At 37.0% G+C, this 20,367-nt stretch overlaps 2 protein-coding genes across 2 annotated transcripts; one reads left to right on the top strand and one right to left on the bottom strand.

Annotated features, from left to right (window-relative positions):
* The first annotated feature begins 10,640 nt into the window (after positions 1-10,640).
* LOC105046190 (cation/H(+) antiporter 15) lies at positions 10,641-14,519 on the top strand. Its single transcript, XM_010924711.3, has 3 exons — positions 10,641-10,961; positions 11,594-12,598; positions 12,879-14,519. Exons 1-3 carry the CDS (start codon positions 10,740-10,742, stop codon positions 14,142-14,144), a joined length of 2,493 nt encoding a protein of 830 aa, XP_010923013.1. The 5' UTR covers positions 10,641-10,739; the 3' UTR covers positions 14,145-14,519.
* Positions 14,520-18,501: 3,982 nt separating this feature from the next.
* Positions 18,502-19,315, bottom strand: LOC105045915 (uncharacterized). Its single transcript, XM_010924357.3, has one exon. The coding sequence runs from the start codon at positions 19,240-19,242 to the stop codon at positions 18,796-18,798; it is 447 nt and encodes a 148-aa protein (XP_010922659.1). The 5' UTR covers positions 19,243-19,315; the 3' UTR covers positions 18,502-18,795.
* Between the last annotated feature and the right edge of the window lie 1,052 nt (positions 19,316-20,367).

The raw sequence follows: 20,367 nt of genomic DNA, 5'->3' as shown, positions 1-20,367 counted from the left end.
CTATATCTTCTATTAAGCATACTCAAGTACCTTTCGAGAGGATTGAAGATTCTACTATGTGTACGAGATGGAGAAGGAATACACGTCTACTGGCTTATGATTAATATGTTCTTAAGGTCTCAAGGCTCCTTGCTCTTCAGAGATACTTTCTTAGAGCTTAACTTTCCTCCCACTGCTTCATCTTAGTTAAATAATTTTTCAAGAAGATAGCATCGAGTCACAATCATATTGTAATCTCATCAGAAATTAATATCTCAAACTCTTTTAGGAAGAGCTTTATAGACCTATCCTCTAACATATCCATCTGCTGTCCTAGACACAGGTTAGACATTTTTAAATCTCAAAATAATCAAGATTCAGTTCTCACCATGTCATATCTTATATAATATGGTAGGAACAGGTTTAGAAAGAACCCAATTTCATAGAAATAAAGCATGTCCCTAAAGAAATATAAATAAATCAGTGAATTTTATTATAGACCAGATCATATCTCATATAGTCCCATGACTCTTCTTGTCTCATTGAGCTGAGATTTACTAAGAGGGATCCAATATAAAGCAATACCATTTTAGGAGATAATCAAGAAATTTTTTTCAATGGTATTGTATCCTCAATCCGATCGAAGTACCTTCAAAATTTTTTCGATTTGTTTCTCTACTTACATCTAAATTCTTTGAATCTTTCAAAAATTTCAGATTTGTATCTTATGTATAAAGTAGAGACAACTCCTTGGTTAGCACATCACATGGGCTACACACATCAAATGTGTACAAGGATAAGTATCTCAGTGGTCTTTTTCTTCCTGTCCCACAAGAGTAGCTTTGTTATATTTTCTCAAAGAGATGATGCACAAACTAGATTTGACTCAACAGTCAATGAGCCCAAATTCATATTTTTTCAGTTTGTTAATCATTTCTTCTCTAATATGACTTAGCTATAGGTTCCACATATACTTTAAATTTATCTCAATTTTAGATTTCTCAAATCCAATGACATTCACTACTTGCTCAAGTAAGTTCACATATGCATCATCATGCAAATGATAGAGACTGTCTCTAAGAACTAAATTTAAATGATGATCTCAAAAGACAGATACCTATGACCGCAGCAGCAACTATTGCCCTATAGCCAATTCAAGGGTTACTTCCTCAGCCCTCTACCTTCCTATCGACTCTACACTAGAGTCTGTAGCTCAACTAAGAGAAGAAAAAATCGTAAGGACAGTATTGAGCAATTTCGACATACCTACTCTAGGTGTGTCTTTGTTTCTTTAGACTCTTCAGGTATTTACCTCTGAATTCTTTCAAGGTTCTTTTGTTATCAATACTTTGACCAATTCAGATAAAGTACAATGATGGTCTTTCATATGGTAGTTTACCATAAACTATCCATATAAACTAATCAGGGATCGCAGGATCAAATCCATAAGGAATTCCTTATGCATGGTTATGTCGAGCTTTTTGAGCTCTTTAATGTCCTCGATCATTATCAAATAATGATCATAGACTGACTGTCCATCATGCATCACATATGCTGTGTGACTCTGGTCACCTCACAACACTTGTGGATGAATCAACATGTCGTTGGCAGTGTACATGTCCTCATACATAGCACCTATCTTTATTGTCATTGTCCATCCACTCGTCAAGTATAGCTCGTTGATTATGGGTTGGATGGGTTGTTAACATTAGAATAATTTGGTAGAGAATATTACTTAATTTTTTAAAATTAAGAATAATTCTTAAGTTTGTAAGTCAGTCTATGTACTCGATTTCAATTAATCGATTGATATCTAGGATTCAAGCTAGAGGGTTGGAAGCTGACATAATAAACAGTAGAGAACAAAGATTTTAATTGGATGTTTATACTCATTTTATGATTTGCTCTAGAAATTTTTAGATGCAAAAAGAGACTCCCATTATTTTATCAGAACTCCTATACTCTCTGGGTGGAGAAATGAAAACTCTAACGTGACAATTAGATTTCTAGTGGGTGTTACGGTCCCACTGATGCCGTACACCTCACCTAACAGTTGTTGGTAACATAAATAAACATCGATGTATGGACAACTCTTTGCCCAGATACTTTTCTAAGCATATTGCAGCCATTTGGTCTCTAAGTCATGTAGACTCACCTAACAGTTATTGCCTGCACTTCTTAGTTAAGTCAGACCCACTATTCACAAGCAGATGTAAAGCCGTCATTGGGTCCCTCATCTAACAGTTATTGGGCCCAACCCCACCTTTACCTTGCAGCAACTCTTTGTTAATAGAGTGGTTGTGTGTTCCCGATGTAAATGAACCATTGTGACCCATCGAGAACAATCAACGCTGGTAGCACGCCCGCATATCTATAACGATAGAAAATCTTAGACTTAATATTTTATGAAGAGATTTGGATTTAGATTTTATCTAATCAGTCATCACATGACTGATATAATTGGCATGAGCTAAATCAAACCACCAAGCAACCATATTTGTGACTCAATCTTTCAAATTAGCCAGATAAGTAGAGATTGGTGGAGGTCCCCCCATTATTTTTCTTAAACATCAATAAATTGGTCAGGTAAGCAAACGAAACCAATTAAATAACTACCTTTCAATTACTTACCTTAGACATCAATTGGACAATTGATCAGAATTGGTTAGCTCAAGTGAATCAGGCTCAAATCAACAAGCCAAATTAGATCCTTAGGTTAATCGATTCTACATATGGGACTCAATCGATTTGATCAATAACAATTGTATGATCATTAATTTAATTGATCTAACTCAATTCAACACTTGACTCGATTTAACCAATTATTTAATTGAATTAGACCCATATGTCCCAAATCAAAAACCTTAGATGTAATCCTATTACATGACATAATTTTTGATTTTTTCATGACCAAAACCCTTATACACAAATACAAATTTTATATTCTAAAATCATATTTCAGATCTAAATACTTTGTATGAAAGTAAGTATTAAAATATAAAAATAATTTTTAAGTTCTAACATACAAACATATATCACATATATGCATGTAAAATCAAATCTTAAACAAAATTTCAGATCTAAATATGATATTATATGTCTCATATACTAATCATAGATTAGATTAAATTCAAATTTATGATTTAAATATATAATTATATATCATACATATGAATCAAAATTCAGTTCACAAAAAAATTTAAATTTCATGCATGTATCTATTTCACATGAACTAAAACTCTTTCTAAATTAATTTTCAGATCTATGCATGCATCAACATATCAACTATATATTCTAGAATTAAATCTAAAATTAAATTTTAGATTTGAAGATCCATCCATACATCTCATGTATCAAGAAAAAATTGATTTTAAATTTTTTTAAAAAATATGTATATTAAAATTTAGCATATGAAAATCTGTGGCTCTGATACCACTATTGGATTTCGAAGTTTGATGCATGTATATATATTTCAAAACTTATATATTAACACAGAATGTCACCCCCAATACCCATTTATCATTTTACTATTATCGTATAGATAGATATAGATAGATAGATAGATAATAATTTAAAATATTCTTTATTTTTATCATACTATTTATGATTTTATTTTTTATTTAAAAAATATAAAAATAAAAAAATAAAACTTTACACGTGACATTGCAGAAGATTGTCCTATAATCTTACGTGTCAATACGGAATGCCACCTCTAATATCCATTTATCATTTTATACTATTATTATATAGATTGATTTAAAATATTTTTTATTTTTATCATACTATTTATGATTTTATTTTTTATTTAAAAATATAAAAAAATAAAAAATAAAATTTGACATGTGACATTGTAGGAGATTATCCAATAATCTTACGTAAAAACATAAAATACCATCCCTAATACCCATGTATCGCTTTACTATTATTATATAAATAGATTTAAAATATTTTTTATTTTTTTATCATACTATTTATATGTTTATTTTTTATTTAAAAATATAAAAAATAAACTTGACATGTGGTATTGTGAGAGATTATCCTATGATCTTACATGTCAATAAGGAATGTCATCCCTAATATCCGTGTATCATTTTATTATTATTATATGGATACTTGTAACTTCTTAAACCTATCCCATTTCATCAAAAAAAAAATCTCAAATCTTGATGAAGCCATGATTTGATCCAAGACCATTTGGTCCAACTAGTAAGGACATACTAGCTTAGTAAACCTAGAGATAGGAGTTTTTGATTTTTGTATTTTACATGTCACCCTCCAAATCTAGGATATAACACGATTATGTTACCAAGGATGCTCTCTTCGATAGCATAAAGCTAATATACATAATCAACTAAAATCTATCATAAATAAAATATAATTAGATCAAATAATTATATTCAATTTTAATCATTTATTAAATAATTAAATCAAGATTGAATCAGAGCATCTATATCTAATATAAAATATCAAAATTTATATCTTATAATTCATAAATAATTGACTATAAATTCATAATAATTCAATAAACTAAGTTCAGCTATAAAATTTTTAAGGTTGCTAGTGCAGGCCTCTAAGTCTAGATCCTTCATCGTTCTTAGTTGTCTTATTCATTTAGGAAAAAATAAAAAAGATATGAGCTACATCGACTTAATAAGTAAAATTTATACTTTCTTTCTAAATCAAACATAAGTTTTTCTATGTTAGTACATTATTAAGAAAATAATAAATATTACTATTGCTGTAGAAATCTTTCTTGGATTGGATTGGCTGGAGTTGATCGACGACTGCAGGTTGCGATAGTAGGACGGTAGTGGCAAGACCTGCAAGATAAGTCCCCAACCAGAGTTGGCTCCTACAGAGATCTTTTGATGCTCAAGTCAGAATTATGAAACATATGGGAAGGAGTGAGCATGTCAGGAGAGAAGTGATTTCATTTGTTAAGGGTCCCCTATGGTCATTTATTTATAGCCAGAGACTGAAGAGCTATGAGAAAGAAGGAGAATTATACGGTTAGTCTTACTTATCGGACGTGATATGCCCATTTTTTTCTATTTTATCTGAAGAGATATATTTGTTATCTCTTATCTTATTGGGAATGCCAGCTCAAGAAGGAGAATCGATGGTTAGCCCTACTTTATTAAGCAAGATATTCTTGTTATTTTCTTTCTTATCTGCCTCAGGTAGGTTGTCATGTGGATTATGAGATTTTCTCCGGCTAGCATAAATCGGATACTATTGCTATAGAATTCTATCTTGGGTCAGCTCAGCTAGAGCTAGACGGTGACTGTAGGACGGTGATGGCAGAATGGCAATGGTAAGACCTACAAAATAAGTTTTTAATCAGAGTGGGCTCTGGTAGGGATCCTCCGACACTCAAATCAGAAGTCTGAAATAGATGAAAATGAGTGAGCATGTTAGGAGAGAAGTGGTACATTGGAATCTCTTGTGGATCTTAATTTATAGATAGAGACTGAAGAGCCATGAGAATTAAAAAGAATCACGCAGTTAGCCTAAACTTATCAGATAAGATATGCCCATTGTTTTCTATTTTATCTGGAGAGATATATTTGTTATCTTTTATCTTATCAGAAATATTGACTCAAAAAGGAGAATCGACTACTAGCCCTGTTTTATTGGATGAGATATTCTTGTTATCTTCTTCCTTATCTGTCCACTGTAGGTTATCATATGGATTCTAATATTTTCCCCAGCTGGTATAAATTAGACACAATATTTTTTCAAAATATTAGCAAACATCGGCTATCATCAAGATTGGATTGGGTTCAGCTTCCTTATGCATTGGGTTCATTTAAAAAAAGAATTTTCTATCCATAATAATTATAAAATAAAATATTTCATAGAACATATAATAAAATAAGTTATAAATCAGTCATACATACATAAATCATGAAAATTTTGTAAACATGATTCGTAAATCTTTCGTATCATGTATTCATATCATCGTTCAAAATGTTGTCCTCAGATATTTATGCTACGTTTAGTTTATACTTGTGACAAGGCTAGTGTTCTTAATTAACGGAGTTCTTATTTTCGTATACAAACTTAGTACCTGTTGACATGGCTTATATTCGTATAGATGCTAGTTTCGGATATTAATTTTTTTAATTATAGAGATTTATTCATAGCTATTTGAGAGTTTTTAAAATATTTATATATTTTTTTTAAAATATCATATATGTATATGTGAAAAACAACAAAATTCATGCTTAAAAAAATATACTATTTTTAAAAAATATGTTTATGGAATCACTTGTCATAATAAAACATGCACTTTCATATATCATATATTGATCTTTATTTTATCAAAAATATGATTTCATCATCAATAGATCATTTGCATAAAATATAAAATAATTTTAAAATAAATAAGGAATGTAAGATTTACTTATTTTATTCATCCTATATTTTCATATTTTATTAGAAAATCTGTTAATCCTATTTAAAATATCCAAAATATGATCAATTTTTATTTGATGAATTCAATAAAATTAGATCATAAGGAAAGAAGATTGATGATCGGATGATTGGTCTGATAGGTTGTCCAGACATTGAGGCAATTTGGGGTCTTCTAGTTGAGGGTTAGATCTAAGTGACTCGATCAGAAAATCATGAGATACGGATTGGATCAAGATTAAGATCGATCAACATAATTTATCAATAATAGATTTCAAAGATACTTGATATGGTTGAGATAATAGGTTCGACGGGCTATTTGAACACTAGGGCGGTTCACGGCCTTCTTATCGAGGGTCAACTCAGACTCATGGAGCAGGAAGATGGGACTCTGTCCTGAGATGCATAAGTATTTTTAGAGAGAAAAAGTGAATGAAGAGAGAGAAAGTAGAGAGGGATTGAGTCTTCTTCTTATTTCTTTTATTTTCTTATTTTTTAAGAGAGAGAAAGAGACGAAGGGTAGAGAGAAATCTAGAGAGAAAGAGAGAGAGAGAGATAACTCTTCTTTCTCTTTCCTTTTTTTTTGTCTTTCTTCTTCTTCTTTCTTTCCTTTTTCCCTTTTCCTTTTGGGCCGGACAAGGAGAAAGGTTGGGAGGGTGTCTAGAGGTCTGATAGCCATGGTGGGGCATGGTCAGCACAGGCAGCAATGGACGGTCAGTAGTAGTGACCACTCTCGATCAAGAAAATCATAGAAAAAATATAAAAAATGGAGGATCTAACCCCCCCCCCTTCTTGGATCTTCAGTCATTAGCCGCTTATTAATGGCCATGGCTTCATCAAGATAAGCTGTAGGGAGGCTAGGCAACCCAATCGACGGTCCAAGAAAAGCAAAAAAAAAGGTTGAAAAAATAAGGGATTTCTTCGTAGTGGGTTTTTGGTGAAGTTGGTGGCCGGTGGTGGTGGCTAGGGTCAGAAAAAAAGAAAAGAAAAAAAAAAGGAAGGATCGGGGTCTTACCTTGGCTTTGGTGGCATCTCGAAATCCAACTGGTGGGCACAAATCTAGGAAAATTAGCAAAATAGTGAAGGAAAAAAGAGAAAGAAGAGAGGATCAGTGCCGGTCTAGAGTGCTTTGGAAGGAGGAGAGGATAATCTATGGGGGATTTCCTTGGGTTTTGGTTCTTGAATAGAATAAAAAATCTATCGCAAATAAAATATAATAAAAGGTTCAATTCTAATCATTTATTAAATAATATAATTAAACCAAGACTGGTTCAAGCATCTAAATCCAATATCACATACCAAAGCCATATTTTATAATTCATAAATAATTGACTATAAAATTATAATAATCTAATAAATTAAGTTCATCTACAAAATTTTTAAGATTGCTAGTGTAGACCTCCAAGTCTCGATCTTTCATCATTCCTAGTAGTCTTATTAATTCTTTAGAAAAAAAAAGATAAAAAAAATATGAGCCACACCAGCTCAGTGAGTAAAATCTATATTTATTGGACAAACATAATTTTTTTTATGATAATACAGCATCAAAAATAATAAATATTATAAAATAAAATATTTTATAGAATATATAATAAAATAAGTTATAAACCAGTCATGCATGTATAAATCATGAAAATTTCATAAATATGATTCGTAAGTTATTCTTGTCATGTGTTCATATTATGGTTTGAAATATTGCTCTCAGGTATTCTTGTTACAGTTACTTTGTATCTGTGATAGGGCCAGTATTTTTAATCAATGAAGTTCTTTATTTTATATACCAACTTTATACCTGCTGGCAGGATCTGTGTTTGTATGGACCCTAGCTCTAGATATTGATTTTTTTTCAATGCTAAGGATTCATTCATAGTTATTTGAGAGTCTTTAAAATATTTATATATATTTTTTAAAATATACATATATATAAATATAAAAAAATAAAAATTATTTTTAAAAAATATATTATTTTTAAAAAATATATTTATGAAATTACTTATCATAATAAAACATACTTTTCATATCTCATATGCTAATCCTTATTTTATGAAAAATATTATTTCTTCAGCAATAATGCATTTGCATAAAAAATATGATAATTTAAAAATAAATAAGGAATATAAGATTTACTTATTTTGTTCATCCTATATCTTCAAATTTGGTTAGACAAATTTATTATTCTTATTTAAAATATCAAAAAATACATGATCAATTTCTATTCGATGAATATAATAAAATTAGATCATAAGAAAAAAAGATTGTTGACTGAGTGGTTGGTTTGACAGGCTATCAGGGCATTAGGGCAATTCAGAACCTCCTAGTTGAAGGTTAGATCTAAGTGACTCGATAAAAAAATCATGAAGTATTGATTAGATTAGGATTAAGATCAATCAATAGGGTTAATCAATAACAGATTTCAAAGATACTCGATATGGTTAGGATAATCGGTTCGATAGGTTACTCGGGCATCAGGGTGGTTCAAGGCCTTCTTGCGAGGGTCAAATTGGGCCCTTAGAGCAAAAAGATAGGACTAGCAACCTTTGTACTAAAGTCGATAAAGAAGCAATTAAGTGTCTATTAAGCCTCTCCTTCTTTAACCATTAGGGTGAGTGATTCTTGAGTAGCAAGCCCAAGCAGAAGTTAAGGTGATTGAGACCCGAGTGAAAATTAAAAATCAAGGCATAGATTAAAAAATATCTAGATTGGCTTGCTAATATAGTCGTTTTACATAGCAAATTAGCCTGGAACGGCAGTAAGTTATTCGAACATTGCCTATTGCCAACTTGGAATAGCATCTGCCGTCCTCCCTATAGTTGACTGAGGCTTCTGAAAAGAGTGAACAATAGCTAAAAGGGCATGATGATAAGGAGTAAATAAGTGAGATTCAATGAAATGAATAGGTTGAATGAAAAATGCAAGAAGATCTCATACCTGTGGCTTAGTTGGAGGATTGACAATTGGAGATGTCTGATTTGACGAGATAACAAATTGCTGCGAATGCCTATCAAAAATCGATATAGAAATGTCATCCGGAGTCTTGCGAGCCGACCTTTTCCCCAAGCATTTCTTTTTAGTCCTTGAGAAAAACAACTTGTAAAAGCAGTTAGTCCTTGCTTCTAGATAGGTAGCTAGTCTTCAGGCTGCTGTGAGGATTGTTGTCCCTGCAGCGAAACTAATTAATTTTTTCGGTAGCTATATATTAAGCCATTTTGTTTGACTACTCTCCCATATAATTCAAATTATTTTCTGGCCATGAATCAAACACGAAAGATATGGCTATTCCGATTTCTATTACAATTAATTTCAATTTCGATTTCATTATAATTTCTGTCGCAAACCAAACATGCCCTACATTCTGCCTTCTCATCTCCTATCTTTCTAATCCCCGAGCCTAACCTTCCGTATAGATTAAGCCCATGATCATGCAAGTGGTATGTCGTCTTTGTAAATGTAATAGTAGTCAGCATTAGCAGGTGTGAGCGTGTGCATACAGAATGCTTCAGTAGGCATTTTGCAAAGTTAGATGAAATAGTAGTCAGCATTAGTATATGTCGTCTTTGTAATGCCCACCCATTTTCGTGCATCATCTTACCTGACCTAGGCCGGTGCTAGCTCCCGTACCGACCAGGAATCAAACCTCCTATCTCATGGTTAGAGGGTTACAGGTGATAGCATGGAAAATAAAACTTGATGATTGTAGAATCTTTATGTATTTAGTCAATTTTTGATGAAAGAAACATATTTGATTGACTTTTATGTGAGAGAGGTGTGGATCACCATCTGACAAAAAGGACAGTGGATGGAATATTTTTCACCCATATCACGAAGTCATTTGTAAGTTGGCATTTTATAACCCATTTTGCTAGTTTTTTTTTTTTGGGTAACCACCCCATTTTGCTAGCTGAAACTTGAAAAAAAAAACATTTCTTTTCTACGGCCTGCTTTATTTCATGCCAGAAACTGGTTCCTCTATCAGTTCGCTAAAGCCAAAATTGCGTGAACAAATCTCTCCCAAAGGACATCAAGCAATAAAAGAAATTATATGAAAGAAAAACAGAGATTTACAAGTGTCTTGCTTTACCTCCACGGGAAGAATAGAAGGACTGCCCTAAATACGGCCTCAACATTGTTGGTCAATGGTCAATGGTCAAGGATGGACAAGGAAAGAAATGAAACACGTTTCACCATCCTCCCTTTCTCCATCTATGTCGAAAAGTTTGAGGCTATTACTCTTCCATTCTCCTCTTCCTCGTCCCTTATGTTCTTCATCCTTTCCTTGCAAGTCTTAATTGCCGGCATGAGCATAAGGACCCTCCGACAAACACCCCTATCCGACACCTACATCTTTCATGAGTTCTCGTATCGTCAATACGACATCTGTGAAGCGTCTTCGGACGGTATGCTACGAAAAGAATTGGGTCAGCTCTCAAGGAGTATTTCTTGGAAAATCGCCCCTCCTATACTCTCTCCCCCTCTTGTTGTTGGAGGTCACCATAATATTATTAACATCAAATGCAATTCACCACGTCCTTAAACACCTTGGCCAATCTCGAGTTGTCTCGCAAATGGTGGTATGACTTTTTAACCCTGTTCTCCCACTCTATCTTCCTCTCGTTATGAATATGAACCATGAAGCATCCAACTGCCTCATGCATACAATTAGAGATGCTAATTCCTACAAGGAATGAGAGTTGCCAATTCATACTCTCTCTCTCTCTCTCTCTCTCTCTCTTATTGTGAATATGAACAATGAAGATTAATTCAATGGGGTTCGGATTGTACCTTTCGCATACAAGAATGATGGATCTTTTTGCAGGATGTCGGCCATCGGATCGCACTTTGCATAACTTTCAAAGCCCTCCAGCTTCTTTCTTCCATCAATTAGCACAGACGGTGCTTTGAAAGCTATGCAAAGCGCGATCCAAGGATTGACACTGTGAAAGAAGATCGATCAATCATTCTTTAATGCGAAAGATACAATCCCAACCAAATCAAACTGTCTAATTAATTTATACAACTAGAGATGTCAATTCATATATACAAGGCCATTAACTATCATCACAAAGACAACCATGACATGTTATAACAAATTCAGATTCCTGGAGCAAATCCTTCTACCAAATAGTGACTAATGAACAATTAAAGCTCCATCATAAGAATGATTATCTGAGTCTTGGAGTATTATTGTCCTGGCGTGGCACAGACGGGCATACTACTGGGGCGGTCGGTGCTGGGGCAGATCAAGAAGTTTCGGAGGACCGTGTTCCCGGCGCGCGGCACCTTCCTCCTGGACACCCTCTCCTTCTTCAGCCTCATACTCTCTCTCTTCACCATAGGCATCAAGACCGACCTCAACCTCATCAAGAAGCCCGGCAAGCGTGCGCTCATCATCGGCATCGTTGGCTCCGTTCTCCCCTTCGTCCTCTCGTCCTCGGCCATCATGGCGATGCGGCCCCTCTTCCCTTCGGACCTCCGTAGCACGGTCCTCTTGGTTTTCGCTTCCCGCCTCTCCCTCTCGTCCTTCCCTGTCATTGCCGACGCCCTCGGCGAGCTCCACCTCCTCAACTCCGAGCTCGGCCGCATAGTCGTGTCAGCCGCACTCGTCACCGACGTCTTCAGCTGGGTTCTTTTTGTCGCTTTCACCACGTACGGGCTGGTCACGGAGGCCCGGAGCCCGGCGTGGGCGGCTGCCAGCGTGGCGGCGTTTGCACTGCTGGTGCTCTTCATCGTGTTCGTGGCACGGCCAGCGACCAAGTGGGTGGCGAAACGGACGCCGCCAGGGGAGCTGCTCGACGAGGGGCCCTTCGTGTGGCTGCTATTGACCGCGCTGGCGTTGGGGCTGCTGACCGAGATTATGGGGTACCGGTCGTTGCTGGGGGCGGTAATGCTGGGGCTAGTGCTGCCGGGGGGGATGCCGGTGGGGGTGACGATGATGGAGAGGGTCGACTCCTCCTTCTTGGCGTTGTTCTTGCCTTCGTACCTGGCGTTGGCCGGGTTCAGGACGGACTTGTCCATGCTCCATAGCTTGGACGAGTGGGGGGCGCTGGAGCTGGTGGTGATCCTGTGCTACGTGGGGAAGCTGGTGGGCTCCGTAGCCGCCTCCCTCTACTTGAAGATGCCGCTCCGGGATGCCATCACTGTGGGGCTTATGGCCAACATTAAAGGGATCATCGAAATCTCCTTCATCAATGATTGGGGTGACAGGGAGGTGAGGCATCAACTTCTCAGCCTGCCTTAATATAAGAAGGCAAAATAGTAATAATAATAATAATAATAATAATAATAAAGCCAAAGACCCTGCCCTCAAAATATCTTTATTGAAATAGATGCAATTTTCTTGATGATGCTCATGACTATCAAGTATTTAGCGCCGTACAAGTCATAGGATTGTGTCCAATATTCTGAACTGGTGCAATATTTCTCGAGCAGCGCTGCTTGTAATTTTAATTAACTTGGGTATGAAAGCATGCATGCATAAATGGTCGCAGGTAGTCACGGTGGAGCACTACTCGATCATGACGCTGTCGATGATGTGCATCACGGCGGTGACCGTGCCGCTGATCAAGCTTCTGTACAACCCGTCGGTGCGGTACGTCTCCCGGAAGCGGCGCACCATCCAGCACACGAATCCCAACTGCGAGCTCCGCCTGCTGGCCTGCATCCACAACGAGGACCAAGTCGCCGGCGTCCTCGACCTCCTTGAGTCCTCTCACGCCACCCGCGACTCCCCCATCTCCCTCACCGTCCTCCACCTCTCCGAGCTCGTCGGCCACACCGCCTCCATCCTCCGCCCCCACAAGCGTACCCACCGATCGTCCGCCAACCCCTCGCCCTCCGACCACATCGTCAACGCCTTCCGCTACTTCGAGCAGCAGCAATCCTCCCCCGGCGCCGTCTCCGTCCACCCCTTTGTCGCCATCTCCCCCTACTCCACCATGTACAACGACGTCTGCTCCCTCGCCCTCGACCGCAAGGTCCACGTCATCCTCCTCCCTTTCCACAAGCAGTCGGATTTCGTGAGCGAGACCGCCAGCCATGCTTTCCGCTCCCTCAACCGCTCCGTCCTCGACTTCGCCCCCTGCTCCGTCGCCATCCTCGTCAACCAGAGCCTCCCGGGCGGCACCACCTGCGCCCGCACCAACTGCCTCCTCCAGCGTGTCGCCGTCTACTTCCTCGGCGGCCCCGATGACCGCGAAGCTCTCGCCTACGCCTCCCGCATCGCTGCCAACAACGACATCTACCTCGACATCATCCGCATCGTCTTGCGTGGCAACAGCACTAATGCGGAGCCTGACGAGGAAGCGCTGCAAGATGAGCACCTGATGGAGGAGTTCCGCGACCGCCACGGCCGCAACGAGCGGATCGTGTACATGGAGAAGGCGGTGGAGGATGGTGAGGGGACGGCGGCGGTGGTAGGGGAGCTGAGCAACAAGTACGACTTGTTGCTAGTGGGGAGGAGGAAGGGACTGGAGTCGTCGCCGTTGACCAGCGGGTTGTCGGAATGGAGCGAGTTCCCGGAGCTGGGAATCATTGGGGACATGCTTGCAGTGGCACACTTCGAGCGGATGGTGTCAATAATGGTGGTGCAGCAGCAGCAGCTGGACAGAGTGGCAGGGGAGGAAGGAGGAGATGGTGGTGGTGGTGTTGCTGGTGCAAGGGTGGAAGAACGGGCAAGAATGGTGGCTAACATCGTCAATCCCAACAATAAGCAGCAGGAGGAGGTGAAGGATGTTTTGATTCACAGACAGACTTAAAAAACTAAATTAGACTATAGAGGTTTTCCATTTGGGAGTTTTGTTTTGGAGAATTCGAATTATCGTAGCAGTCTCCCGGCCGCACTATTTCTGGACTTTGGAGGGATTGACGTGGTATAGAAAGAAAGGAATTGGGTTCGAGCAGCCAAGTTTCTCATGGCTCCACCAGACCAAGTTCAGTCCATGGTTTCTAAGTATCGTACCTTAAACACAACTCTTAAAGCTTGTCACTCATTGTACTGGGCCGGCCGTGAGTTTATTTAAGATTTTTTTGTACAGTTATGGTTTCGATCGGACCGAGTTCGAGTTTATCGGGTTCCAAGTACTGTACGTTCAGCAGGTCTCTTAAAAATTATGATGCATTTTCTCATACGCGAATCTTGAGGACGTGGATCTTTCTGTTCTGCTCATATAATGCTTCCATGTATGCGTTTAAATATTTCTATGCACTCTCTTTGGTGAGAAGGATATGGATTTTATATATGCATGCACGTAATTCCAAACCTATGTCCAATACGGCTGAGCCGCATGTGGCAAGGGTTTAAACAATTCATATACCGTATCGTACTTGCCAGCTATCGACCATTTGCTGCACAATGGTTGTTGGGAGCGATCCAGATTCCATTGGTAGTGAAATGGACTGAGCAACAGAGACGGAAAACAAAAACAAGGAAGCTCCAATTTTCACATAGCCACAAGCAACAAGGTAAACTTGTTCTTATTCTAATCTATCTCTATTCTCTCAATCATGGTCTTCCTTCACGTTAGTAGTAATCTAGAATCTACGCAGAGTCATGTTCCAACAGCTAGCAGGGTATCTTTCCCTTTTGACGCATGGCGTTTCAAGAAGAGAAAGGTTAAAAGACGAAGAAATGCATTGATGATGGATCTTGGCATTCTTGGGCAAAGAAGCCGCTTTAACTACAATAGAGAAAATATCGCTAATAGTTTTGAAAAGTCATGATTGAATAATACGTATAAATAACTGGCAAAACATAAGCAGCACTTCACCACCATTCGTTAGATTCCCATATATTCCATTTGTATAAGAAGAGAAGTCCCCTCTTAGATCTCAACACCATATAAATTGACCTAAATAAGCTTCCTTGTGATATTCTTGAGTGAAGTAACTATTTTGGGATGTGGTAAAATTAATGCTGATCTATCTGTAGCCTTTGAAGGAACTAAGAAACATTAATTCATTTATTGTCTGCCAAGAGAATTAATAGAAAGGATATATTCTTGTTAGAACTAATTAACAGTAAGGTATACGCAATTATATTTTTTTCACTTTTTCTTTTTTTTTTTGGGAAACAAATATGTGATAATTCAAAAGTTCATCCAAAAAAATTGGTCAAAAGATATTATTTGAATTAGTTGATTCTATATAAGGGTTCAGGATTTTTCTAACGAATAGCCGATATTGAACTAAATGCACGTCACTACATATTCTCATATACTCTCCATTAAATTTTTAACATCTTTGTCAAATTAAAGACCTATATTCATACATCCATTTATAAATATCACGATTGGCCCATGGTTAGTCCAATAAATCCATACTACAATATCTTCAAGTCTATGTAGGTTACGGGCTAGATCGGCTTTGATATCATTTAGCAAAACTAAAGATTATATCTAAAAAACTAGCTAAAGATATTATTTAAATTTTTTGATATTGTATAAAGATCCGAAAGCTTTCCGGTGAATAACTAATAAGACTAAATGTATATTTATACGAATTCTCACGAAATATATGCAATTATAGTTATGTCACAGTATAGATCGATGGTAAAGAAAGAAAACATCTAATACAATCTAATAGTACTTGATTTTTATTTTGTCTTCTCTTTTTTTCTTTTATGATAAATAAAAATACAATGCTACAATCACAACAAATTATTTATTTTCAAAGAAATTTAAACTAACTAGAGTTCTTATCTCCCTGATGAGTCAAACTAATTGATATGGGGATGCATGATAACCCTATTTCAAAAAAAAAAAAAAAAAACGAAAGAAAAACTAAAGCCTACAAAATGCTTTGAGTGACATACTTTTCAAAATTATAATTTTAAAATATTATTTATTTATTTTATTTTAGTTGCTGGAATTAAAGAAGCAAAAGTGAGAAAAACACCATTTGTTTCAGCAAAAACATTTTTGCTAATCTGAAGTGTAATAAAAAAATAATGTTCAATATAATATTACATTAAAAGATTTTTTTTTTTAGCCTATCACCACCTACGTTACCCACCCTCCCCTTCTCGGCTTTCTTGCACAGCACTTATAATCCACCTGTCACAACTAGTGGGGTTTATTTCTGTCAACTCATTTATTAATTCTGCATAACGTAGAAGCGAGCGATGTAGCATCTGCCATTAAATTTTTATATTTTAATTGAATTTTGATATGTCAAGCTGACTTACCTCATCTATCACCTACCTCTCCATGTACGGACATGGTACCATCTTATGTCAATCTGAGCGAAGGTATATCTCTTTTATACTTAATATTACTTTCCATCAAAATCTTAAATAATCTATAACTTTATTATAATAATTGGTGCTGTTGTTCTGTTAGCAGCCTTGACGATTATTATTATGGAATGGCGATGAATTCTGGCAGCTATTTGAAAGATACTAAACTTTGGGAAATACAAACAAATTTAATATTCTCATCAAACAACAGCTTCTTAGCTGTCCACCATATTTTTTTAAACCGAGACTTCCACATATTCTAAGAATAGGAATCATTTGGCATTGTTGTTATAAATAACCCCTCGTGATCGATGACTTGATCCAAGAGTTGTAGCATATGGTTTTGTTTAGAAAATGGGCCTGCATTAGCTGGAAGTGCCATACCCTTAATAATATTATTCTAGCTCTTGGTTGTAATCTAGGGAGAATAATGGAACGGGCACAAATATTGATCTCTTCTTTTGTTTAAAATCATAATCGTGGCCAACCCAAACTCTAAATGTGGTTGAGGAGCATAAACATTTTCCATCATAGATCCCATGGTGCCGTGCTTACGCTGCAATGATTATGAAGCGCCATTGCTAGGTACTATGTCGTTATCATTAATTAATTGGTAAGTTTTTTGACCTCCTTGAGGGAAGTTAGGTCAGTTTTTTTATGAAGGTTGTAATTGGGAGGATTAGGGTTCAGGTCCCCACAGGCCAGCTAGATAATGCAGCCTCAAGGGTTGGAATAATTAGAAGAAACTATGGATGTATAATGTGTGCTATCTTATTTTGTTCATTTCAATAAAGCTTTCATGGCTCCTTGCCAAGCGAAGGAGTGTGAAAGGCTTCATTATATCACCGCTCTGACCTAACTAGTTTATGCCCATGATTGAGGATATAACAATTTAGAGCAAACCAAGATATAAATATTTTTTTTCTTCCCAAAAAGAGGATATAAATATTTTTTTTTAGAAAAAGACAGCATCCGAAAAAAGAGCCCGGCAGAATTTCATTAAGTGCATGAAATCTGAGGATGATGATAGCATCCAAGATGAACACCAAAGATAATTCAAAGAGCTAAGATATCCGAGATTTAATATATAAAATTTCATTTCATATCACTTGAATCAATTCAGCTTGAAACTCAAAAATTCATTTAGAAGGTTTTTGATTCGCAACTGAAATCAGAATGAGAATGGGAACCGAAATATCTTGGAATCGAAAATGGAATGGTCAAATCCTCCAAAATATTTGGTTCGTGACCGGAATCGAAATGAAAATTTGAATTCATAAAGAAGAGTAAGGCTTGAGTTCTATATAAATTGAGATATTTTCATTCTACCTCAGAATCGAAATATCGAAATGGGACTCCTCCCAACCAAACTGTTGGAATGAGAGTCATCTATTCTGATTCCGATTTTAGACCCCCACTTTTTCCAACCAAATACCTCCTTATTTCTTTCCTTCACTAAAAATTTAATATATAACTGCCATATATATATATATCTTAATTAAAAAAAAAGAGATATAACTCAGAGTATATTTATACTTGAATTTTGATGTAGCTCTGGTTGAATTCCTATTATGCTAACATGGTCAGATTTGGTGTCATTCAGCGTTCCTTAGAGTCCAAGGTTTGAAAAATAAGGTAGAAAATATTGTACAAATTAGTAAAAAGGAGCAACATCATCGACTTTTTTCTCACCTTGTGTTTCAATAGAACGATGGTGTTAGGAAGTTAACAAAGTCAAAAGATTGCTTGATGCTAGAGAGACGAGCTAGACAGAAATGGATGAAGAAAAGGACTTCAGAGGGATTTGCGCACCTCAACGGCTTACCAGACCCAAAAATTTCTAAATTACAAAAAGGAAAATAATTCTTAAAAAGTTGATCAATATATAAATATGGCCATTAAGACCTGCATATGAAAGAAAATGCTTTCATTTCTTTGTACAACTTGGTGGATGTTAAAAAACCAATCCCCATATGATTACAAGCAGTTATTGCACCTTCTCCTAGTGCGCCAATCTAAGCACACTTCTTCAAGAAATGGTCCTCATAAAATACACAAGGTCCCACAACTTCCACTCATTTCCATGAAGTGGGAGGAAAAAAAAAAAAATTCATGCACTCCCCAGCAGCCAAGTTTGAGCCGGAAAAATACCAGATTCCGGTCTCTCGACATCTTCAAGGGTCTTCTGATATGCTCTCGAGGTGCGGCCGCCATACGCCAACCCGACCGCTCCTTCGCCGACGGTGACCGGACTTCTTTTCCGACGGAACCTCCTTTAGGAAATAGTCCTGATCTGATACCTCAAACATGGCTGTGCTTCTCTGATGTTGCTTCTTCTTCTTCTTCTTCTTCCTCTTTTCTGTAAGTGATGACTCCGGAATTAGGAAGTAAATGTGACCTCGCTTAAGGTCGGATTCGGGTGACACGATCAAGATCTTATGGTTGACTCCTTGCAAGCATGGTTTGGTTATTATGTGGTTGGGGTTGGCCGCCAGGATTTCTCCGGCGGAGACGGGACGGCCGTACTCCTCGACATGGCCGTTCAAATGGACGATCCGAACGACGTCGAGGGCGCCGCATGGGAGGACGCAAGCCAAGCAACATCGAAGGCTGTTGCCCATCTTCTCCTATCTACTTCCTCTTTCCCTCTCCTCCTCCTCCTCCTCCTCCTCCTCTCTTCTTCTTCTTCTTCTTCTTCTGGCAGGGTTGCCATGGTTATATATATATAGAAGCAATCACTTGAATTTGAATAAACTAACATGAAAGCCATGTTGCACCGCGACAAAAAAGGTTTCCTTATTCTAGGGGTGGTGGTTTCACTAGACTTGTTCTATACCATTTTAAAAGGTGGGAAAGTTTGTTCCCAACCTTATCTAACTGCTTAAAAAATGGACAGCAGCACCTCTTCATCATGTTCTCTGGGGCCTACAGAGTTTTATAAACTTTTTGTGACATCTTGATAGCCTGGACTATCTTTTTTATGTCCACAGGGTGGCAGCCTGTAATGCAGGTACGGAAGAGGCTCATCGGGTGTGCCACGTACCATCACGAGTCAACTGGAATGGTTAACATATTCCCAGAATACGCGTTGCACATTAAGTACAATAATGCACCTAGGAGGGTTAGCTATTTCAAATGTTTGGCTATGTTGTAAGCATATCTCAAACACGTTTTATGGTTATAAAACCTTTCCTAATCTTCAAATTAGATTTTGGGGGGAAGTTTTACTAAATAAGCTAGTGATTTTTCATAGCATTAAACCCATAGTAAAGCCCTACGAAACCCATTTTATTTTTTATGATATGGTGATCCATTAGTCTACAACATAATTATATGATTTTTATCGACGATCCAGAACTGCTTAATGTTTGCTGACTTGTAGCTGATACTATATTTATTGCAGGATTTTGTTTAATACTGCATCAAATTAATAAGGATACTAGGATATTACCTGTTATTTTCATTATTTTTTCTGTGACCTGGCTGCTTTAAACGGGCTTAGTTTAAAATTGGAGTTAAATTAATCAGAACCTCTTAGTGCGCGCAATCATAAAAATATAAAACAGTATCAGCCTTCATATTTGACAGTAGACCACCATTTGATGTAGTAGAGCCTACCAAATACAGAGTCCCCATCATCTTTATCTGTTATTTCTCCAAAATGGTGCATAATATTATTAATCTTATTGTGCACATAATCTTTATCCACTTACAGATTAATGAGTGTCTAACAAAAGTTTTCCAAT

The sequence above is a fragment of the Elaeis guineensis genome, chromosome 5 (assembly GCF_000442705.2).
Source record: "Elaeis guineensis isolate ETL-2024a chromosome 5, EG11, whole genome shotgun sequence".
NCBI classification, from domain to species: Eukaryota; Viridiplantae; Streptophyta; class Magnoliopsida; order Arecales; family Arecaceae; genus Elaeis; species Elaeis guineensis.
This window is presented reverse-complemented; position numbering and strand designations above follow the sequence as displayed.